At 42.7% G+C, this 24,492-nt stretch overlaps 1 protein-coding gene across 15 annotated transcripts in view; it reads left to right on the top strand.

Moving 5' to 3' along the window:
* ARVCF (ARVCF delta catenin family member) overlaps nucleotides 1-24,492 on the top strand; it is a 249,261-nt gene that overhangs the window by 144,701 nt on the left and 80,068 nt on the right. For 9 of the 15 annotated variants that reach the window (XM_066200014.1, XM_066200011.1, XM_066200013.1 and 6 more), the window contains 2 exons: nucleotides 8,961-8,999; nucleotides 16,402-16,560. In XM_066200014.1, the coding sequence (XP_066056111.1) occupies nucleotides 8,961-8,999; nucleotides 16,402-16,560 (198 nt within the window). The remainder of the gene's footprint in view (nucleotides 1-8,960; nucleotides 9,000-16,401; nucleotides 16,561-24,492) is intronic. The other 6 variants (XM_066200020.1, XM_066200019.1, XM_066200022.1 and 3 more) reach the window with 1 other exon arrangement.

Below are 24,492 nucleotides of genomic sequence, written 5' to 3'. Positions count from 1 at the left end.
AAATACATCCTCCTAAATTAACTGTCAAAGGACTTAATCACTGGGTGGGGCAGATATGCTGAATTAAAGAGAAGCAGTTCATTGCTTTGAGAGGTTTGCCATCTCTGGGAAAGATGAAGCGCTGTTCCTGGTGCCGTGTGGCATGTTGCAAATCTTTCAGAAGCAGCTCTCCCAGACAGGAGGGGTCATCCCACCTTTTTCATTTGCAGTTGTTCTAACCACTGCGTTCTGCAGGAGTGTTTTATACAGGTCACTTCAAAAGTCTTGCTTGTCATAAGCCCATTATCAAGTGGAAATGTGTTTGCCAGACAGGTAGCACAGATCCTGCTGACTCTATTTGCAGCTTGCCTTACAGAAAGTGTTATTCTCTCAAGGTACCTTTAATTTTTGTTCTAGTTATTACATACTTGTAATATAACTATTAACGAGGCGTCTGATTTAGGAACATGATTTTATGCCTCTCTGCAGCCTCTTCTGTTGCTTACCAGCATGACCCTCTTCCTCAGTAGGAAGCTGTTTTGAGCACATCACAATCATGCCTGTTTGTATTGATAAATGTTTCTTTTGTGATGTGCTTTAACCATTTCCTGCAGCTGAATTGACTCTTGCAAGTTGTATGGTTAGGCTGTCTTCAGCTTCATTTTTTGAGGTTTTAAGCTGAAGAAATTCAAGCTTGTGCTAACGTGTTTACAAGAGGGTGGCTGATGGACTGCTCTCCCCGTCTGTTACTGCAGGCTGAGCACTGGCCACATGGAATTAAATAATGGCATTATGGCTGCACCTGGGACCTTTCTGATGCTGTGAGAGCAGTTTGTCTGAATGATGTCAAATGCCTGGTTGTTGGGCCTGTCCAGCTTTCAGTAAGCAGTGTGTTGTAGTGGTGGTACAATGGTAAAATCTTGGAACACGGTATTTTAATGGAGCTGAGACACTCATTTTTTACTGTAGAAATCAACTTTAGACTGTTTCTGAAAGGGAGCCGGGGTGACCAACATCGCCTGCCTCAGGGATGCTGTTGCTGCAGTCTGAGTTCACCGCTGGGCGTGGTAATTACAGTTGTTGATATTCAGGTTTCTGAATTGGACTAAGTGGGTATTGCATTTGTCAGGGAATGCTGAAATTGGAGACCTGGACTAAATAAACATCAGAGGATCTCTAAATCTGCTAGAGAGGCTGCCATAACGAGTGCTTGTCCTCCCATACTCTGACGAAGGGTTTTCTGGTTTAGGAGATGTGGCACTGCCATGGAGTAGGAACGTCTTGGAGAGAAAACTGAGGATGCACAGCCTAGCATGTGCTTACAGGAGGGAGTTCGCAGGACTGCCCTCTCTCCTCTGCTACTACAGTCTGAGCTTACGCAGAGAGGCTGGTGCAGGATGGGTGCTGAAGTACCAGGAATGACAGGAGTTGTGGTCCCTGCCAGCTGACACTGACTTGTGATGAATAAAGTGTCTCATTGAGAGATTGATAACATTAGAAAAATGATGTCACTGCATGGAGCTGTGCCAGATGTAGTCAGAATCCAAAAATACCTCTCCTGCACTGATGAAAGGGAGTGGGAGAGGATGTGGTGGATGTAAAGGTTAGTCTGGTAGTGGTGGCAGCAGTTGCTAGCACGGTTTGGTATAAGGAATGTAATGGTGCGTGAAAGGAATGACCAGGGTTACTGCAGGTGAGGGGCCGAGAGATGAGTTGATGGCCTCACATCAGCATTTCTTCTGTGCTCCTGCTGTATCCCACACTCGTAGCTGAAGAAAGAGCATGTGTTGGCTTTTTGCAAATTACTATGGATTGGAGATTTTAATTGCCATTTCCATGTCTTCTGCCATAGGTAGATACACTGTGAATTTGATGAATACAAAAAGATAGATTAGTTTTTCAGATTGACTGAAGTGTTCTGCTGAACCTCCTGTGTAGTCACCACGCCTGACACCTTTCAGTAGCAGCAGCAGGGCTCCAGTCTTAGAAGCACAGCAGAGCATATGGGGAACCAATTAATTCAGTAGATATTAATTAATAAACACATTTCCTCTGGGGAAAACCTTTTAGCACATCCACTGTTTGGCCCAAGATGGCCTGCATGCATGAATGGATAGCAAACGTGCTTTCCTGGATTGTCACTTGTTATTTCTTGATGGGCTGGGGAGTGCCTCCTCCAGACTACTGCTGCCAGGCTTTGGGAGAGCAGACTGCAGCTAATGCTGGAGCTGTCTGTGAGCCACCAGCATTCTCACACATAAGTGATGTCAACACACGCCAGTTTCCAGCCCGGCCCTGTGGCGCTGAGCTGAGCCCAGCCAGCTCCCGGCAGTCTGAGGTCTCTTTGTTTGGAGCTCCCTTCATCCGTGTGTGCATGTGGGATGATCAGCTCTGATCCAGCTGCTGTGTGTCCTGAGGCACAGATGTGCCCTTGCGGAGCAGAGCTGCTGTGGAGCGGGCAGGGCATTGCGGAGCCTTCCTCTTCCAGTGCTGCAGCTGTTTGCATCCCTCTGTGGCCCTGCGCTGGCTGAGCAGGGTAGGCTGGATAGTTAATACACACTGCAGGGCAATTCACCTGGCTTCCAAACCTCCACAAACTCGTGTTCTTCCAGAAATAAATCCATTGTTCTGTCATCGTGTTCGTATTGCTCCGAGGGTAAGAACAGTGAGCACTTGTGCTGGAGCCGTGGTCATTGATAGTGAAGACTTTAACATCTCTCCACCTGCTCCTGGTAATGAACTCTTGTAAAAGTTTCTTAGGAGAAGGAAGATCCAAATGGTTTACAAAAGCTTAGTGCTGCTGACCATTTGAACTTGCTTGGCTGCTCAAACTGCAAAATGCTGCATAATATTATGAGAAACTATTTTCACTGAAGTTTTCTTCAGCTGTGGGGTTGCTGCAGCTGTGAAGGTAATGTTCTTGAAGCAGCTCGCTCAGTGATTTGTTCTGAAGTTGCCTTTTTAATGGTGTAAAATTCCATTATTTTAATTATATGGACTTGTATTGGAATTTGCTTCTCTTCCTGCTTTGTATGAAAACAGAAACCTACTATGAGAGTGCAAATCCGTGTGATGGAAAACCACCTTCATTGCAAAATATGTCAGTGCTTTAGAATGGGCAGAGTGCTGAGGTGTGACCTTTCTGGTAGAGGACTGGACCAGAAGTGCTTGTTAGTCTACCTTTATGGTTTCTTAGGTTCTTAACACTACATGAAATACTCTCCATTAAAAAATGGTTTTATTTCTTGTGGTACATGTGCAAGTGTGAAGTTGTGAAGAGGAGAATTTTTTCATGGAAGTCTGTGAAGAATATAGAGGCTTCTCTGATGATCTCACTTCCTCTTAGAGAAGTTTCGGGTATAAAATGTATGATGAAAAAAATTTATCAATTATGCCTTTAAAAAGAAGTGAAATTTCTAAAGCATTTGAAATTTAAATATGCTACTTGAACTTCATGGAAGAAACAGTCAAGTGCCCCTTAAGTGCTCATTCACTGCGTGTATATATCACACACCAAAATGTTACCAGTTGTTTTCAGCCACATGTGTAACCTTTCCTACTTGGTGCTTGCAGCCTGTATCCTTAGCAGGGAAAAATACTAATCCCTGATGAAATGGTAGGTGAAGTCAGCAGAAATCTTTCTACCCAGTGAGCTGGCGGGACATGTTTGTAAGCCAGCAAACTGCAGTGCTTTGCAAAATATTATGGATCCAAAAGCACAATGAATTATGTCTACCAGATTCACAAAGCTAGGATTAAGAATAGCTGTAAAGTCTGCAGCTGAGGGTATATAGAGCACATTATCTGGTCTATTTTCTGGGTTTCTAAACACATTTTAGATGTGCATTAACAGCCTGCTATAATATATTTAGTTGCTTTTGTTAAGTGAATGATATGGTTATCCTTTGGTTTTGTCTCATTTTCCAAATGGAGCCGTGCTCGATTTGAACTTCTTGACAAAAATAGTTTTCTGTGGTTTTTTTCTGTGATCAGAGTTTGCTGATGATTCCTTGTTCAGGAGTCAGTTTAATTTCTGCGTGTGTGAACTGATAAATGGTGGGAGGCTGTAAGTGCTGATGTGTTTGGTCACTGTTGACATAGATAATTGAATTAAGTGTAGAATCAGGCTAGCTTTCTGCCTGTGGGGTGTGAAGTGTTCATGATGCTGGACACAATTTGCTGTTCAGGATGGATATCTTTGTCTTCCACCCGGGTAGCTGCATGGGTACATTTGCTCTTCCTGACATGCTGTCATCCCTTGTAAGCAAGATTTATTAATTTGGCTCCATCTTTGTGGTGTGTTGTTCTTGTGCTTCTCTGGTATTTGTGGCTTGGGGCAGTATTCTCCTCCCAGTCCTCAGCTCCTCTGCCGGGGCCATGAGCTGTTCTGCCTGGGGGTTGGGAGTGCCGGGGCTGCCACAGGAGCTGGTGTGGGAGATGGGTTGTGATACATCTGGATTTGGGCACGCGTCCCCTTTCTGTACTTGCCCAAATTAATTGCTCACATGCCACTCTGGGACGGCTCAGACCCATTCTGTTCATGCCGAACAGATACAGGAGTATCTGCAAGTTACACACAAGGCATCCTGCTGTTGCCTGAGAGCGTGCACTTGTGTCAGATCAAGTACTGGGCTTGTGCTCAGGTTTCTTGTATTTTATAATCTCTGCCCTGTCAGTACAAGATACACATCTAATGAGAGCTTCGCAACAAAAATACAGTCTAGGCAAACCACATAAAAAGCCAAAGAATGACATTATGGTGTTTGGAAAGCCCTAATAAAGAATCTTAATATACTACTGTGTGTGGAGGGAGCTACTGTTCACCAAAAGATTTATGTGGTGGACGAAAACAGTGTTAACAGGATGGAATTAAAAACTGAAATATTTCTTTCATACTTCCCCCCTCGTCTTTTCCTGCCACTTTTTTTTTTCTTCATATGAAAGCCACTGATTTGGCTTCCACATGACACTCTTCTCATTTATGAGTTCTGTCTCTTCTCATTTTTATCTGTCCTCCCCTTTCCCTGACGTGCTTTACTGTCTGGTTTTGCCCTCCCTGGATAGATTCATGCATTTTGTAATGCTTTTCTCCTCTGCTCATCTTTATCTGGTGTTCTTCAGGCTCCAGCATTGCTTTTGCAACTGTTTGCCAGACTTACCCTCTTCCATGCATATGTTTATCTGTTGCTAACTGTTGTACTCCTGATTTAGCAAGTTGAGATGTAGAACATTACAGGTTTCTGTCAGATGAACTTATTTGTTAACAATTTGTTAATATAATTGAATGATGGGTAAGTCCCGGTCAGCAAACCTGACTTGTGGGTTTAGCAGCAGCTTTTTGGAGATGTTTTTGCTGCTGGAGACTCTGGAAAGGGATTAAAAGACTCTGGTTTTCTCTTGGGAAAAAAATAAACCCACAAGCTGAAAACCAAAGTAGGATGAACCCTACTGGTGTGTGTTTCTGAGAATATTCCCAGTGCTGGGCTCAGGGTGAGTCCTGGAGGCAGGAACAGTGTTTATGGCAGGGTGTTCATAGTGGGTGGTGGACTTGCTGCTGCTAAATTTGTAGTGATTGAGTCTGTCTTACTGTTTAAAAAAGGTGGGTGGGATGACTGTTTGTCTTTGTTTCCTTGTGAAGAATTGGGAGGAAGATAAAACAGCTCCATTTGAACTGTGGGAAAGACAGCTGTGTGTATAGATGAGCCCAGGACAGCTAATGCTTTATGGAAGGCTTTGGTTTCTTTCTGCCAAAATCACAGTAGTGGAGGTGGGTCATAGGAAGGTCCGTGAGGGAGAGGAACCAAGTCTGGGTACCTGGGTGCTGCATATTCTGCCAGAAGAGGTGAAAATGGCACGCCCTGCACAGGCCTGATACAGCAAAGGAGTCTAACACAGGAGGATCATTTGTGTGGAAGGGAGGCAGTCACTGCTGCCAGCGTGCGTGTGGGGATTTGGGCGCTAGGAGAGGTTCTGGCCACGGTGTGAGCAAGCTGCCTTGGAGTTTACTAACACACCGTATCCTATTTGCAGCCTCAGCTTGGCAGGGCTTCTCTGGAAAAATTAAAGATTCTGTTTTCTGGCATAAAACCACAACAAGGAGTGGGAGGGAAATGCAGCTGTCCTGTCCTTAGGTTCAAGCAGCTTGTCTTGCCAACTGCAGAGAAATGCAGCCGTGAGAGCATGAGTTTAGTTTTCTGACTGATGGTTGTTAATAGCAAGTCCCTAATTTCATCCTGATCTCTTGTTCTTATCTCTGTGAGTTTAATTGAGAAATGGCTCTCTCAAAAGCCCTCCAAGAACCTGTTTAGAAGTGATTTAGGCTGCTGACTCTTGGGCTGCATCTTGTCTTAGTCTTCATCATATTTGAATTCTGTTGTGAAATCCCAAACAAAAGCGTATCAGAAGTAATAATAAAAAGGGTACTATGTGAATAATTGAGTGCTTGGCAAATGTGATAGGATTTTACAATTCCAGTGTGTTAATGTAGAAGAGCTGACTGTATACACAGTGCCAGGAGGAGTGAGTGGTCATAGAGAGATGCCCATTTCCAGCAAGTATGTAGAACCATTAGCCAGAGCTGATGAGAAATGGAAAAAGTCAAACACATTTAACTAAGAAATTGAGTGCTATTTTACTTTGCTGGTGAAGGTATTTACCTCTGGGCAAGTGACTTCCACCTCAGCTTAAATGACTTTTTCCTTTTTGGGATTCATGCTCGTCATGCAGTAATAGCAGTCCTTGCTGAATGGCCTGCCGAGATTGAGCACTCTTACTATAAACTGAATGGAGCCAGTGCTTTCCCATTAATTTTCTAGGTGACAGTGCCTGGATAAATGGTGCTCATCTCTTTTTTCCCCTTCAGTCACTGGTTCCTGCTGTCGCACTAGCTATCCACAGCAGCTGTTTTCAGTTGTGCTGGCACTACAGGTTTTTGGGAGCTGTGCTGTAGGCATCAGAGGCTGGGGAATGGGACAGACAGCCCTTCCTGGGCCATGGTGGTTTCTCAGTTGACACAGTGCTCTGGTTTGCAATTTGGCCTTACTTGAAGTCCTGCTTGACAGCTGAGAAGGGGCTCACTGGTGGGAGGAGAGGGAACTCCTTAGGCCAAAAGAGGAACAGGCATCATTAGCCCCTTCTCTAGCCGACAAAAATATCTTTATTGCATTTAAGTGTAGTTTGCTGAGGGCAGGCTGGGGGGGAGGGATGGGGAATTCCTTCACAAACTTTAAATAATTTATTCTTAACCTGAAAAATGTTCAGTGTGTTGTAGCAGTCAAGCGAGAGCAGTTGTGTGCATGCATGTGAGCACCTCTTCATTATCAGGTTTATGAGAAAATAGAAACGTGTTTCTTAGAAATAATTAGGTCCAACCTGTTAAGCAGCAAAATTTTACCATGTGTTTCTTCTTTATTTGTACAATTCTCACTCACTGTCTTAAAATTAAATGTGTGTGTGTGTTGTCAGTCTTCATCACAGACACTGGCCCTGGTTAAACCTTTCTCTCTGAAGGGTTCTCCATCAGCTTTCCTTTATACCTTTGGGGACTGGACTTGTAATCACATCACTCCTTGACCTTCTTCTGAGGTTAATGGCTGGGACCTTAGGCGTGGAAGAGAGAGCCCTGTGATCCTGTCCTCTGGCTGTCCTGGTAGCTGTGCGCTGAGCCCACTGCAGTGCATCCACATCCTTCCACAGCTGTGGATATGAGAACTGAGCAGCTTCTTACTCAGCTTCATATCCAAGTGCTCATGGTCATCTTTTGTTTTTCCTTCTTGTTTTTTCTTTCCATACTGTTTATTGCTAGTTTAGCACGAGCTTAGCATGTGCATATTAGCTCTCTTACCAGCGTGTGAGGGCTGGCCCTGTACAAGTTCGGGTTATAAGGTCAGTCTTAGGGAATAAACAGAAAATGTGTGAAATAAACAGACTACCAGACAAAAAGCCATCAGTGAACTCTCTTGGGTAGTTGAAATAGCACAGTAACTGCCTTGCACTTGGGAAAATTGTCTCTCTGCTGGAATCTCTTCCATTTGGAAGATTTACAGCAGTTGGAGCAGCCTTTGGCTTTGTTGGTTTGTTTGTGTCTTTTGGTGTTCCAATGGACTTGTATCTATGCAGAGACCTCCTGCACTGTTCCTTTCCTGCTGTCCCTTTTCTGCTCTCCGGGGTGGCACAGCAGCGGGAGCCAGGCTGTGTCGGAGGCTGTTCTCACGTTCCTGCTGGCCTTTGTTCAGACCGTGGCTTTTGGTGGGCGCTGGAACGGGGTGAGGTGCAGAGGGGAGAGGCAGTGTGTGATGTAACGGGGTCATCTCCTGCGGAGCTCTTTGGACTGACACAGTCCTGCTGCCTCACTGCCGGGCAGACCTGCTCTGGGGCTTAACGGTGGGAGACACCGGCAGGCACGGTCCTTGTGAGACGGGTGATTGGATTTATTGTCAGTTGCTTTGTATTCCCCAGAATGAGAAATAATTTATTTTAAGGAACAGCTTTCTTGGAATGTAGGCTTCAAAAATCATCAGTGGTCAGTTTGTTCTGTTTTCCTCAGGGTTAGAAAAGCTTCTGTTGTTGTTGGTTTTGGGATTCTTTTTTTGCTTTTTGTGTTTTTCCACAAAAAGCATTTCTGTTGCGTACTTCAGATCTACCAGCAAGATTGTGGGTGGGTGAGGAGATGAGTTAAATTTAACACTGATCTGATACGGCTCCTAGGACACTCAAATAATGCTCCAGCCTTGGTTGTAATTCAAAGAATGCAGAGATGGTTTACATCTGCCTTGAAGTTAAAAGCAATTCTCTAAGGTAGTTCTGTAGCAGTGCAAGTAGGCGTGTGTGTGTGAGCCTAGAACTGGCTGTGTCTGGCAGGCTTTGGTCTAACTCACTAATGATGTGTGAAGGTGGCTGGGGTAGAGTCTGGGACACACAGACTGCATAAAGGAGCTTTCTGCTCTCACCTGCCAAACTGACGGTTGTTTTTTTTGTTTTAGATGAAGGACCTAGCTTGTACTTCTGACTCCCATGTGCATGTAAGTTTGTGGACTTGATACCTAGTAATAAATACATCCATTTAATTTGTGATCCAAGCTCTGTGAAGCCTAGAAGAAATGGAATCTGAATGCTTATTTGCAGAAAGGAATGTAAGATTAGTCATCCCACACCACCCTTAATGCCGGCGCTGTAGAGGCAGCAGGTGGGAGATGAAGGAAAAAACTTGGTGGAAAATTATAATCCATGATATAACCTCATCCCACTAAAAATCTCCCTAACTTAGCCTTGGTTAGGTCATCTCAAAGACTCCAGAGAGGAAGCAAATCAAATCTGTTTTGGGTTTGGTCAAAGATTAGGCATGCAGATTTACATTGTATTTGTCTTTGGGAGGTAGTTTGGCAAATTGCAGTGAACTCTCTGTACAAATCTTGGTGAGAAGCAGTCATTTCCTGCTCAGTTTCCTAGTGGGCAGGCTGTCCAGATAAACACTGGCCATGCTGTCAACAGTTAAGGGAAGGAGAGCTCTGTGTGCCAGGTGCTCTTTCTTTTTTTGGTGTTTTTTTGTTTGGTGTGTTGTTTGGGGGTTTTTGGTTTGTTTTGTCCTGTATTATTTTCATATGACATATAATAGCTTATGCTTCTGTTTTACTTCTTGATGTTGCTGAACTGTTGGGAGGAAAAGGGCTCATGACTGAGTGATGACTTGTGACACCCTTGTCTTATTCTGGGTTCTACACAGGGTACTTGCACTGTGGCTTTGAGGCCTGGATTTGTCCTCCAGCTTTAATGCTGTCTTGACGCACTTGATATGATTTCCCTGCAGAATCAATGGCTGGGTATGTCCAAGGGAGTAATTTAGTCTGTCCAAGATCTATTCTCTGAGGCTCCTACTCTTCTTTTTGACTAACAAGAAAGAATTAAGTTACCCTGCAGTTAGATACCTTGCTAAGCTGCCTAAAGTTAGATGGTGTGAATTTGAACCTATTACTCATCCATTTCCCCGTCTGGAAGTTGCATATCCTCAGACTTCCTTCCCAGGAGCTGTTGAGGTGAGCAGACAGCTCTGTCACACTGCAGCACTGTTGCCCCTTGCAGTGCAAAGGTGCTAGTGATGGTTTTGTTCAGAAAATCAAGCGGCATGTGTGGTTTCCTGAGCGTTACCTTAATGTAGTGGCACTGATTAACATGTATGTTTTAAGTATATATCATCACATCTGTTGAAGTTGACTGAGATGTAATGTCTTGACATCCTTGGTTAACACCCAGTCGATCTGAAAAGCGGGGCAAGGCAATAGAGAGCCCTGAGAGACTCCTTGTCAGAATGACAAATTGCCCTTTCTGATTCAGAGGACCAGCCTGCATGGCAGAGCTAAACAGCCCTGGAGAAAGGGGAGGAGAGCATGGGAAAAATACCCTACTTGTTTAGACCTTCCCATGTTTTTTTTGTTTGTTGCTCAGAGTTGAAGCTCTTTGTTTTCCTTCATCTGAAACAACAGCAGGTTGAGAGGAGCATAGCCCTTGGGATTCTGCCTCTCCCACTTCTCCTTCTTATAAACTGTTTACAATCTCCTTGAGTTTCCTAGCTTTGTATAGAAAAGTTCAGTGGGTCAGCTTTCCCTTTAGCTTCATCCATCATTCCAGTCAATTAGAAATAGTTGAGGGCCAATTGCCCGGTCTTCCATTAACTGAGACACTTCAGATTGTTTAAAATAGCATAAAAGCCCTCTTTGTTGACCGTTGGGCAGGCACTGGATTTCCCCGTTGATGGGCAGCTACCGCGTGGCTGAACAGAACCCCACTGTGTCCTGCTGTACTTGAGGGACGAATATTGCTCCTCCAGGCCTTGTCTGGGGTTTGATTCCTTCTCCTTCACCTCCGCCTCTTGCTCTCCCGGGAAGGTGTGATGCCTTCAAAGGGTGAATTACCATGCCTGCTTCCAAAAAGCTCGCTCCTCTTTGTGGCTTTTCAGAACTCCTGTAGTTAAGGGTTTTCTCCAGTTGCTGAAATGTTCCTTTTAACCTTGGTGCTTTACAAGCTCTTGGCGTTATTTGTTCGTTGCTTGTCGTGTGTGTTTCTGAAGGACAAAGGAAGTGTGTAAGTGTTCAGGAAACAGTTAGTGCATTGTGGTGTGGGGCTGAGTTCATTCTGGTGCCCTGTGCCAGGACAGCCTGCTTTCATTTGGGGCTAACATTTCCCTTCTGTTCTGAACTGACCAGCCTTAGGGTAGAGCTTGTCGGAGCTCTAGCAGAGCTTGAAGCTTTCTCATAGGTTGATGTGTTTGGGTTCACGCTGAAGTGCACTGAATCCATTGTATACATACATAAACACAAATACAGATATTTATTTATGCATATAAACCCCACATTTTATTTTACATGAGAAAACAAAAAAGTAGGTTTACTAAATGGAGGTTAGTTTATCTGCAGCAAAGTAGATATTTATGTATTCCCATATTTAAGTCATTGTCTGTACTGCAGACTCTCCTTCCAGCATCTTGTGCTGCCTGGGTTTCAGTATGTGCTGGTCCATGTGCTTTTTGTTGTGCTAGAGCCATCTTGCTTAAATGTGCCATTATTTGATCCCAGTTTTGGGACAGTGTTTCCCCAGTCGTGAAGAATTTGAGTAGGTCTGGGTGTGTACCTTTGCTTTGGTGTTGAAGCCTTGGATCTTGCTGTGTTTTTTGAACTGGGGGAAACAGCCTGTGGCACTCCTTGAACTTAAGGTCTCCATGTGCCTGCAGAAGTGTGCAAGCACTGCAGTGTATGAGGGCTCACCTGATTTTGAAGAACAAACTAAAAAGAGTGGGGCAGTCTCCTGCTGCCCCTCAGGTGACACAGGCTCGGTGATGGGCACAAGCTGCTCAGCTTGGAGTCCAGCTTTTGCACTGCTGAGGTGCGTGGAAAGCACTCAGGACAAATGAGGGCAGAGAACACAGCAGGGATCTTGAGGCTGTGGTGAAAGAGGGGTGCTCTGATGAGGCAGGAGGATGTGATAACCGATTTGAGAATCTTCAGCTTCTGGGAAGTTGGATCTTGTACTGGAAAAAGTCTCCCTCAAATATATCAAGTTCAACAAATTCCGTCAGTGATTTCCTTCCTCTTTGATGTCCCAGTCTGATGCAGATCTCAATACAGATTTTTTTCAGCAGCTGTGTTCTTTCAGACTTGCCTTTTGTGTCTTTCTCCACATGCCTTCAGCAAATAAAGCTTGAGGACATGACTGAGCTGAAGTGCAGAGCTGAGTGGGAAGGAGACAACCGTTGGGGCAGAACATTAGCCTGAGACTTGACTCCAACAAAGCCAGTGTTTGCTTGCTTTGCACTTAGAAATAATCTCATGCTTTACAGAGATGGGAGCTTTAACAAGTAATTTAAAGAGTACTAGAGGAAAGAGAATCCACATTTAATTCAATTAGCATTGTTGTCCAATGCCATTAATTATGCCCAGACTTGTAATACCACAGGAGCTGATACACTTGAGCTTTGTCTGTGCTGGGGTTGACTGAGGACAAGTATGTCCACTGATGTAGAATCCAGCCTTTGTGCTTTTGCAAAAACCATCAAATTTGGTATCTGACAGTAGCCTGGAGTAAGGAGTAGCTGGAATAGCCTGCGCTGCAATCTGCAGAACAAAGGAGATCTTGGGGAGAATGAAGATTCAATGTACATGATTTCAGTGTTCTTGAAGAGTGGCTGTTTTAGTGGAAATAATAATCTCCTGCAATTTTATATTATTTCCAGACTGTTTAAAATTGTTCCATAGGCAGAGAATAAAGAACTCTGTTTACTGTCTTGAAGTCGGATGTCTGATCCTCCTGGGGGAGGTTATTCTTTTATTAAAACAGATATAAAATAGCTACTTTGGTGGAAACACAATGCTAGGAATTGAAATGGTGATGATTACAGAAGCCGTAGTATTCTAATGCAAAATAAGCCCTAGGAAGTATGTGCCCTAAATGATAAATCACTGTTCTTTAACAAAACAAGAATTACTGTTATTTTATGTTTCTTGCTTCTTTTACAAGGTGTTTAGCTGTTTCATCTGCGCTTAACTTTTACAGGCTGAAGGTAAATTGATTGCTGCTTTGTGTTTTAAATAGCATGGCTTTTTTAAAGCACACTGGAGATGCAAGTACAAATCAACAGGATAGGATTCATTTGGTCTCAGAAAAGCAAAAGTAAACGGAAGAGTCATGACTACTGACACGGCATGCAGTAACTGCACTGGAATCTGTTCTTATAATTTGGTAGTGTTTTGTAATCTCATTGCTTTTGCTTTGAAAGCCTCCAGTAAGGTGAATGAGTATGTGTTGTTTTGAACTGGAATTAACCTCCTTCTAGCAGGCAGGGAACTACATGAGCATTATTCATTAGAGGTGTCATGTTCCAGCCCTATGCAGCAGCTTGTGGTTTACTCTGGATAATTAGGCATACCTGCCAAATGTTTGGAATCTGAGATGCTGAGGTGTATTTAGCAAAAAAGAGCATCCTAAATACTGGCTTCGAAGCTGAGCACAGAGGAAGTAGTCGAAAGTGGTAATGTGTCCCAGTTTCTGCAATTTGTGATGACCTAAAATCCTTAATGATGGCGTCTAAAAACAGAAAACAAAACCTTTGCATCTCTTCTGTGTTAATGTTAGCTTGTGACAGCTCCAAGCTAGCGGTGTAGAGAAAGCACTGGGTTTGGAGATCAAAGAACCACCTGGTTCAGACAGTTCAGGGCTAGGCTGGGTCACAGGCTGTCCCCTTGGCTCACTGCGTTCCTCAGTGGCTCACGTGGTAAGAAGGAAGACGCGGTAGATGGTGCCTGGGTACCTGTCTGCGTTGAGATATCGGCCTTGAACTTTGCAGGCTTTTAGGCTTTCTGATGCCTAGGACAGTCTCTTGCTAGCAGTAGTTTCCTCTTGTAGGAATGCAGATCTGTACCATATCTGCCTGAATCTTCATTTTAGAAGCAGCCAGAGGATAAAACCCAGCACAATGCTCATTTAAAGTCAATACGCTCTAGCTTACAATTTGTTCATGTTTAGGTGCCCAGCTTTTAAGGTTTCCTTTGCCCACAGGCAGTATGAATACAAAGGCAGACTCTCCTTTTTTTTTTTTTAATAAAGAAAAAGTATTGCAAAAGCTCAAAGAACAAAATATTTCTTTCCACCTTCCATCTCCTCAGGTTTATTATCAGAAAACAGAGGCTGCCTCTATAAAGTCTAGAGGGGAATAAAAAGATGCCAGTGCCTGAAATGCAGCTGTAAGTGAAGGTGGTGGATGAGCTCTGTGTGTGTACATAGATGGGTGAGAAGGGCCCACCTTGGAGCAGTTTTGGCATTTGATGGTGAGGTTTACAGAGATAAGATGTGGTGCAAAAACCCTGTACATGTACCTGATTTCTTTGTTCTTGGTAAGGTTTCGTTGAGTGAAGATGAATAGAAGTTGTGAGTGTCTGTTTTGCAGTGTTGTGTAAATTATTCTCTTTGGAGGAAAGTTTCACTGTGGGGTGTGTGAGAAAGGGAGTTGCAGTTATAACACAGTGTTTTCGAGAAGAATGTGAAGAGAATAATGTATTTATTGCTGGAGCAAGTTCCCCTTCTGGAGCCATGCGCAAGAGACACGATGTGACATCTGAACTCTACCATAAAGAATTCAGCATGTATCATAAGTTATTTGCCATTAATGATTGGCGTCCTGCAGGCTGGAAGGAGTGATTTTCTTGAGGATTTGAGAAGCATTATTCTCGTTGATTGATTCTGTAACCTGAGTTACGCTGTGGTTTCAATAGAAATGGAAGTAGTGCCTGCTTGTATCACTTCTGGTGCCTTTCCTCTGACAGCTGTCTGTGCTGCATTTTGACTGAGGTGTTGGGCAGAGGCTTGTTGTCATGGTGCTTACCTGAAAATGAGAATGGCTTTCTGACTCAAGTCTGAGTTCCAGAAGGTCAGAATACAGCTGTAAATAAAGGAAAACTGAGCAGGGGCATCTCAGCTTGCTTAAGAGAAATCACGGATCATGCAAGAATTAGTGTGGACCTTAACAAGACATCAGCAGCAAAAGGTCCCTGGGGGCCTGAAAAAAATGTGGCACAGCAAAAAGGGAAATCCGAAGGCTATAGGTGGTTTGAAATGCATTTTTATGAATGATACAAAATGTAATGTTGTCGTTCCCTGGTGATGAAGCTGTTCACACATGGAGAATATTTAAAGTTCTATGTAATTAAGCTGAGCACCTCTATTGGAACAGTTTCATCCTAACCGTTTTTATTTTCCTGTGATGTGAAGAGATGGAGTGGATTTGTCCAGAGTTTTCTTTCAGCAGAGCGTGCCCCCTTTGCAGTTTTGGGCTCTGTGTCATTCTTGGATTTTCTGCTTTTTGTTTTTAAAATGTACGTAAAAACGTGTGTGTGTGTGTATATAGTCCTTAATAAAGAAAATTCTCTGAGTGTCTGTTTGACAGGATGTGCCAACAGAAGCCCTGCTTTGGCTTTAAAGCCTGTGTAGCCAGATACCTTCAGGGCCCATAATGACATGATCAGTCTGTCTTTTCATTTCACATGGCTGAGGATTCATAATGCTGGGCAAAAGTCTGAGTTCTCAGTGCCTAAGCTGGTTCTTTATTGGCCTCTTGCTGGGAAACTTCTGAAAGACCAAAGGGAGCTTCTCTGATTTCTGTGCTGAAACACACAATTGCATAAGAAAAAGGAAGGTTCAGATGCCGGTGCTGGCGAGCAGCAGAGTGTTCTCTTTGGGCAGTTCCCTGCAAGAACCCACCTTTGATCTCCCTTCTTTCTGTTTAGATTTTATTATTTGTCTATCTCTTATAAATTTTAAATAAGCTTGTAGCCAGTTAGATCTTATGGACTTAGTGAAGTTCTTGGAAGGGAAGCCTTTAACTGAATTAATCTCTAGCCATGATTTTTTTTTTTTTAATTACCATTGCTTTGGGCAGTTTGAGAAAGGTGTCTATTTAATTGTAGGTGTTGATGTTTTATAGCCTTCTCTAGTCTCCAACTGAGTGTATTTTATCAAATGAAAAAAAAACTTTCAGTGGTGTGTAAGATTAACAGCTCTGAAAGCCAGTGGGCCTGTTCACTGCAGAACTGAAAGAATGTTTTTGCAGACAAAAAATCCACTCCTGTGCTGGGCATTGAAGAGAAAGCTTAGAGCAGATTTAAATATAAGATAGTAGTCTGTTAGTCTGTTGCCTGTTAATATGAAGTACTTGATGGATGCTTCACATGATTTCTGTTTGCTGCACTGAGTCCAGTCCTACCAGCACAGTTGCAGCAAGCTGGTCTGAGGCAGGAAATACTCCTTTCTCTGAATCTCTGCTTGCAAATTGTTGGGTAAAATATGGGATTTTTTTTCAATCAAAGAAGCTGAAATCAGTGGAATAGTTATAGCATGATGGTAAGAGTGAGAAGTTAATTTTTTTTACCTGCTTCTTTATAGGAGCAAAGCCCCAGTAACCAGACTTCAATAGCAATGATGCAAGAGCCTCAAGAAATGGTGGAAGAGACAGTTACGGTGGAGGAAGACCCAGGCACTCCCACTTCCCACGTGTCTATTGTCACTTCTGAAGATGGAACCACAAGGAGAACTGAAACCAAGGTGAGAGGTTAATAACCACTGAGGAAAATGGCAAAGTGCCATCTAATCATGGAATAGAAATAGCAGGGAGTAGCCTGAGTGATGACAATCATGCTGTTGTGATCCTCGGTGATCTTGAGCATTGTGTTTGCCAGCAGAGTGGAGTTCAGGGCTTTTTGAGTTTCACCTCTGTGTCTAGATTGCTCCCTATCAGCTGTGCTGATACAGCTGTTCATGGGGCTGTGAGCTGAGCAGTAGAAATTATCCAGGTTAACCAAACGAAAACACCAGAAGCCCTTCTCAGGCTGCTTATTCTTGTAACATTCACGTCATTCTGCTGAAGCAGTTCACAGCCCTGCAAACAAAAATTGATGAGTTGGTAGGGCTTGGCTGAGGAAAATCTGTCTCCAATTGGTGACAGTCTATAATAACGTTGTGTGATTATGCATTTGTCCTTTAGAACAAGAAACAGCCTGTGTAAATAACACCATAGTGTTTAAAAACTGCAACAACCTTGTGATTGGAATCGTACTCCTAATGCATAGGGAAGTCTGGGTGTGTTCCCAAGTGACTGTACCTCAGGTTTGGCTGGATTACGGGTGTTGCAAATGTTCTAATTTTCCTGATATCTTCTTGTTCCTTGCGTAAGGTAATTTTGCAGTCTCTGTTGAGCAGGTACTGTGTGTTCATGGCTGCCTTGCACGCTTTCAGTGCCACTGGAATGTTACAAAGATTAACGGTGATTCCCTTTTTCAAAACTTCTAAACAAGACTGATTTTTTTAAAAAGGGGAGGGGATCGTTCAACTGCTTTCTGTATTAAGAAAGGTCACTGCATAAATCAGGGTTTGTTTTCACTGGTGTTCCAGAATTGCAGTCCTTTAGGATATCTGTTCAGGACATCAGATCCCCAGGTTGAAGTGAATGAATGTTGATTTCCTGAGGTCAGTAGGCCTGTCCACATTATAATAAACTATCTGGTTTAATAGTTATTGCAGTTAGTTAGAAGGTAAATATAACTGGCCTATTTTCTCATTGTTGGAAGGAGATTAAGGTCTTTAAATAAAATTAAACAGATGAACAAAACCCCCCCACATGTTTATTAGTTCTTCAAATAATCTAATGTATTTAGTTTGTGACTTGAAATGCTATTTTCTTTCCAGTGGCAGCAACAACAACTGTTATTTGCAGGAAGGAAGTGATAAAATTACAGTGGGGTTGGACATCTTTTTATATGTACTAATAGTAGTGCATAGTTTTAGGAGGCTGCAAGGGCATAAGATTATAGCTGTGACTGTAAAAATAGAGGTGAGGCCATTCCTCACCTAGATAAGGGGACCGCATGGAGTGAAGTAGTTTGTCTGAAATAGTCGTGGCACTGATAAAAGCTGCGTGCTTGTCACAGCCTCAGAGGTGCCATTTTCTCCTCTGTGTCAGAGTCCTCCTGTTTTTCCATCTTCCCACAGAAAAGTACAGTGGCAGCTTCAAAACGGGCATTGTGACTGCATATGGGAAAGGCAAATTGAAAAAACAGCAACCCTGGAGCTACTGCTCCGTTTCAAAGAGCAAGGCTTTCTTGTGTTACTGCGGGTCATTGCAGGCACTGAAGTGTGTCCAGGATGGGGGTAGGATGTGTAGCTGTCTTACTCTCCATTTGTGTTGTTTCAAATAATGCCACCGACTCCAGCTTAAGTACTACCCGGAGCTGTTTCCTAGTAATTCATTGCTAAAGGGACTAGCAAAAAATATTAAAAACCCAGTTGGTGAGAAAAGTGATTCTGAAATGTCAGAACACAGCCTGGCTTAGCTCTGACTGTGAGAAGAGGTGCTGAGACTTTGCTGAGGTTGTTGTTGCCTCTGAAAATGGTTTTGTTTTGACTTCCCCTTGCTGTGAAAAAAAAGGCATGGATTCAACAGCTCTTAGATACTAATCTGAGGTCAAATTTTACAAGTTTTTTACATCACTTTGGTCTTCAAGGTGCATTTTGTTTTGGTAGGGACTGTAAAAATGAAAACTGTCGTGGCGTCAATTAATTGCCCTGGAGTTAATTGTCATTGACACAATCATTTCTAATAGGTGTCATCATAGTGCTTTCATAGCTCATGCTATTAAATGTGAGAGCCTTACAAAGAAAATTCTGTTTCCTGGTACCTGTGTGCAGTGGCAGAATTCTGACCTTGGTGCTCCGAGGAGGGTGGTGAAGAAATCTCCCTGGCATGGGAGATGGAGCCCGTGGGTGCTGGGCATCCTGCTTGCCAGGAGTAGGTGTTGAGCCCAAAAGGTGCAGTTTTGTGTCTCTGCCTGTTCCCTCACAGATCTAAAGAAATGAAAAATACAAATAACAAATCCCCCCCTCCCAACCAAAAAAACCCCATGTGAATGTGGCCTTGCATTCAGTGTGCAGGTGGTTCTTGTCCTTGGAGAGGAGCAACATTTCCTGTGGTGGGAATCCTCACAGCTCTTTTCAGTACTGTCCAGTGTGTGAAGTGGAGATGGTCACGCTGTGCTCAGGGGGGGTAGGTTTGTGCTCAGCTTTTCCTTTTACTCTGAGCAATAGCCTCTTATGCTCTACATTGCTGTGCTTGCTCCAGGCTCCTTTAAGGAAGGATTTGGAACCTCTTTTTGTTGTGCCTATAACTAAAGGCTCTGCTGGACAGTGTCAGCCACAATCTCCAGCATATCTGTCTTGCAAAGAAAGTGGCAGCATAAGATACTTCCTCTGACAGAGTAAATAACACAGATCGTGTTTTTTTAAGAGCCAGAGAGACCAGAGATGTTTTTCGAATGTATTCTTTCTTTGCTGGATAGCTTATGTAGGGATTAGTCAACCTAATGCCATTTAGTATGCATTTTTTGAGTCTCAAAAAGAAATTGTCACTTATTTTTGCTACATTGGGTGAATTTCTAGCTTGCTGAGAGCGATGCCTCTGAAATACTTCCTCTTGAAATGCAGCACAGCAGAGGCTGTAAATGTGAATGCTCCTGGATGCTGCTGTTCCTTTATTCTGTTCCTTCCCTTGTTGTTTCAAACCTGTAATTTATAGAGGTTATTCTTTTCAATAGTGTATTAAGTAAACAACCTTAATCTAGATGCATTGACAGTTTTGCTTTGCTTTTCCCTCATCTTTGAAAATGCCTGTAGCAGTGAAGCAGGAAGAAGGCGTAATAGAATTTAATATTTGACATATTTTAAATAGAGAACATCTGCCTTTTCAAAATGAGATATCTCTGAGTAATTTTTCCCTACCTGTTATTCTTTTAGTGTTACCCTATAAGTCCCTACGTAACATTCATTGCACAAAAGATGTAGCAGATAACACTTCATTTCAACTTTATAATATCTCTGGAAGCCAAATACCTATCAAGCTAAACCAATGAAAGTCACCTTGGGAAGAGACTTCCACTTCTTGCTGCTGGCTGGAGCGCTGCCAGGTGTTAAAGGGAGCCTGTTGTAAGTGGCTCAAGAGACCTCAGTAAAGCAAATTAGATGTGTGTGTGTTTGTGTAAATGTTGTCTTTTCTTTTTTTCCGGACACCTTTTATTTTTATCTTTGAAATGCCAAAAGATAGGAGAGGTTTAGATCACTGTTACTCGTTGAAATTGATGTTTTATCACAGCAAACTGAAATCAATCTGTATACGAAGTTGTTTAATTTGTAGTCCATTCATTTTCTTTGAGCTTTCCAGTACTCAGCAAGTCCAGGTGGTTCCCTGCAGTGATTAACTGCTGTTCCACTTCCTTACACATGTGGTGAGAAAGTACTTGTGGCCAAAACTCTGGGTTGTGCTGGAGCCAGGTACCCCAAGAGGCAGTTCTTCCAAACTTTGCAGGAAATTCAAAGGAATTAGGGAATAGAGCAGGAATGGATTTCAGCTGAAGTTGAGGGCCCTTTCAAAATATGAAATATTTGGCTTAAAATTGAAAGGGAGAGATTTCAGCTGTTGTTTTGAAAACCTACAGGGTGAGTTCTTCCACAGCATTTAATAGAAAGGTAATAACATTAACCTGCATGGGCTGATAAATTCTTAGTCTGTAGTTTGAAAATAAGCTCACAGAAATGTCAGGATGCTTAGATCCTCCTGCATCCCTTCTCGTCTGATTCTTGGTTTACAGCAGTTTCAACAAGATTGTTATCCCTGTCAGCTTTTATAATGAACTTTAAAAAGTTGGAAAACAAAACCAAGCTCAAAAAGAAAACAAGGCAGAATTAAAGATCTGATGGCTGCATTTGACTGTGATAGCCCAGTTCCGCAGAAATCTTTGTACTGGCTTTACTCCTCTGTGCTGAGCACTGGGAGGCACCTGCTTGTACCATATGCGCATGCATCCAGTAAGTCTAATTGTTGCACAGGTTCATGTTTGTTCTCCCACCCTTCTAGATAAATAGAAGGATGAGGGACAGAAGAATACAGAAGCTGCTTCAAATGAGTCAGCATTTCCTTTATGATCCGTTGGCAAATGTATTTCTGGAAACAGAATTAGCGAAACCGTCATCATGGGGCCTGTAAGGGAATTATTTACTAAAGCAGTTGTTATTTGTGGGGTGAACAACGGTAAGGTCAGTAAACCTGAAGTGTACTTAGAATCTGGGGTGTGGAGAGCAGCAGTGAGAGCACTGACTTGAAGTACTGCAGAATTTTGGCTGCAGAGAGCTTGAACAAGGAAGTAAGTTGGATTTTTTTTTCCTACTACAGCTGAAATCTTGGTATCTGTACAGAGAATAAAGAATTACACATGTATTGTCAGCATACTCGGCCTCTTCATAGGAAGGTACTCTGAAGCTTTCCTCTGGTACTCTGAGATTGGGACATTTAAACAATTGAGCATCTTTGTTTTGTCATTGGGCTGAAAAAAACTTTTTACACAGGTTTTCTTTACGGATGGAAAGTAAACAGACAAAGTCAAATTACCCTCAAAGTAACTTGTAACTCTAAATTTTTTATTAGAGCAGATCTGTAATGAGAAATTGATGCTGATAAATCTTTTTTTAAGATGGGATGCATCTGAAGGTTCAGGTGTCTCTCCGATAAGGCAGTCTGTTGGAACTCCCATTTGGAATGGCTTCATCCTCTCTGGCTAATGCATCAGTATTAAGGAAACCACAAAAACGTTGGGAGAGAAGATTACTGTGCTGTCAGCTGCTCAAGGTTGCCTGTGTTCTTTTAAGAAATACAAATGAAACATTCCCTTGAGCAGGATTTCCTGAAATAAACGTGTTTGGTTTGTTGGTTGGGTTTCTTCTTTTGCTTGGAAACCTTTCATTAAATGGACCTTCATCTGTGTGCTGGCTAATTGCTGCCAAAAGCTTCCCTTTATTGTCCTGTCAGCAGCAAAATCTGTTTATCACATGATAAATCTTCTATCTCAGTGCCTTTGCCTGACAAATGAGGCATGAGTGCAAATACTCCCACTCTCTCAAAATATAAAATGGCTCTGTTTGATTGCCCCAATATAACACCTTTAGCATTACTGAATGCTTTTATACTATGAGAAATGCAGACTTTAATGCCTGAGTGAAATGTTCCTTTTTATGTGTCTGACAAGGGGGTTTTGATTGCCCTGATAGTTTGTGTTTGCTGCTGGGTGCAGTGTTCAGAAAGTAGTAAGAGGTGAAGCTGTGGTAATGCTGTAAACTTGTTTTTACATGTGCTGTGCTGCCTGACACTGAGTGTGGCTTTTTGATGAGCCACAGCCATTGGAAGCCTGTCTGTGCTAGCCTAAAAGACAGGAAAATAAGGCAAATTTGGTATAAATTGCAAATTAATCCCTTGAATTCTGTGTTGGTAACTTAAATTAAAAACTCGAATCTCTGTAAATACTCTGTAGAGTGCCAGAGCATGGTGAAAAACTCACTAAGGGTAACTGGTAAGTCACACATTGTCTAGGAGGTGATTTTCAGTGATCTGAAATTCTCCTTTGTGGCTTTTGTGTGCCTGTAGCCGCTGTTGGAGACAGTTGTCATGGCTGTAATGTTCCTGTGTTCGTTACCTTGTCCTGTTTACCAATAACATGGAGCAAATCTTTGATGAAGGAGGACCTGATCCTGCAGGTCAAAGTTTTTTCCTCCTTTCGCGCTGTTACTGCAGCCAGATGAGGTGTGTCAGGTACTTCCTATTGTCTGATCTTAACAGCTTTAGGAAAAATGACACGTGACAATCTGTGCAAGCACGGCAGCTCGTGTCTGAAAAGCAATGCTTGGGCTTGGATTTGTTGTGTAGTGCTGGAAGAAAGAGCTTTGTGAGGTTATGCAAGGGCGCTTGTTGGCATTTAGAAAGCTCCTTCGTTGTTCCTTTCTGAGCAGAAGTATCCATTTCTGATTCATCAAATTGCTGACGTCCTACCTTAATTCCTGTTATTCCCATTACTGCTTCCAAATTCAAGAGCACTTTGCATCCAGTTTTGTCGTGGCTTTGCAAAACTCGCATTTTTCAGGCCTGAGAAACGTTTTTTCGGCTCTTGGAAGATCACTTATGAATATGGTACTTTGAATAAAAGTATTGTTTCCCACTTCAGTAGAACACTGAGCTGTGTTGATTTGTGTGTATCCACTTCACAAAGAGCTACTGGAAACTCCGCCAGCTCTTTTTCTCCTCTCGCTGCTGAGCTTATAAAAGCTGTGACAGTGATCACACTGACAGCTAAGCAGAAAGGAGAAGTATTGTGCACAGGTGACAAGCAAAAACCCCTGTTGGATTGTATGTCATGAAATAAATGTTGAGTTTCGAGTTTCCTTTCTTCCAGTTATTAAAATGTGTGTTTTGAAGAAGGGAGAAAAGATTCAGAGGCTTGGAAGGGATAGCATCTTTCCTGATGTTTACTTGCTGAGGAAATCCCTTTGTAGTGAAGAGGAAAATTCTTTCAGCTCTGGCTCAAATTAGATACAGAGGTCGTGTTGGTACCTGGCTATGGTGTATTCAGGATCGTGTTGCTGTTAATTACACTGCTGGTGGAGAGGCATTTGTGCTGCTTTCAATCTTGTAGGATTTCATTACTTCATTATGTTGAAGTATCATTTGCTCACAGATGTGTCTAGGAAAGGAAATGCTGTTTGGGTGAATCTTTTTTCTGTTTGGGGTTTCTGTGTGGAAACATCTGGCTAGAGGACATGTCTGGAGCCACTTCAAGAGATGCACTCAATTTTGCTTTGCAGCAGCTTGGCTGATCTGTCACCAATCTGAATGTTTAAATCGAAGGCTATAGGTCAAAATATTTATTTGGCCTTCAGAGCCACTGAGCAATCCAGGGATACATCTTGTGGTTAACATTTCCCTTGAATGTAGCATTTCTTTCTGAGACTTAGATGAAGAAAAGCGTCATTTGCTGATGCTTATTTATGTCTGTAGTAGCTTAGAAAGCCCAAATGCCTTTTACCAATTTGGAGTTCTTCCCCTGGTGTGTGTAATGCTGTCAGGTGGGTTGACTGTCCCTCTCATCTTTGGGGGTGTGCTGTTTTGTTGCTTGGTTGGGCTGAAGAATTAGCACTTACTAGGGTTAGGGTAACTTTATATAGGTTAAAGTGATTTTATTGGGGTTAGGGCTACCAAGGATAGGCTGGCCTCTGCTGGACTTCTTATTCTTCCCAAGAGATCTTTTGCTGGTCATTCTGGAAGAAGTACAGAAGTTGATGGAGCCCAGAAAGCAACCCAAACAGAAGGCCCTTTGCTGGTTTGTAAATACAGTGGCTTTTGTCCAGCACTGCCTTACACAGATTACCAGACCTTTGGCACAAAGGCAGATGGTTCTTGGAAAGTTTTAAGGACTCTTTGTTTGTACCCTTCAGCGAGAAACTCTGAATACCAGAGCCCTCTGGACATTTACTGTTTCCAGATTTTGTGAATTCTGTTTGGAATTGAAATGTGATTTATGGAAGTAAAGATGTATTTATATACAGATTTTACTTCAGTACTTTAAACAAGCTTGTCTAGAATGTTTAGAATTGCAATGTAGCTGCAAT

The sequence above is a fragment of the Chamaea fasciata genome, unplaced genomic scaffold (genome assembly GCF_029207755.1).
Source record: "Chamaea fasciata isolate MVZ Bird 193981 ecotype frontalis unplaced genomic scaffold, bChaFas1.0.hap1 SCAF_18, whole genome shotgun sequence".
NCBI classification, from domain to species: Eukaryota; Metazoa; Chordata; class Aves; order Passeriformes; family Sylviidae; genus Chamaea; species Chamaea fasciata.
The sequence above is the reverse complement of the archived record's forward strand: the minus strand, read 5'-3'. Positions and strand labels throughout refer to the sequence as shown.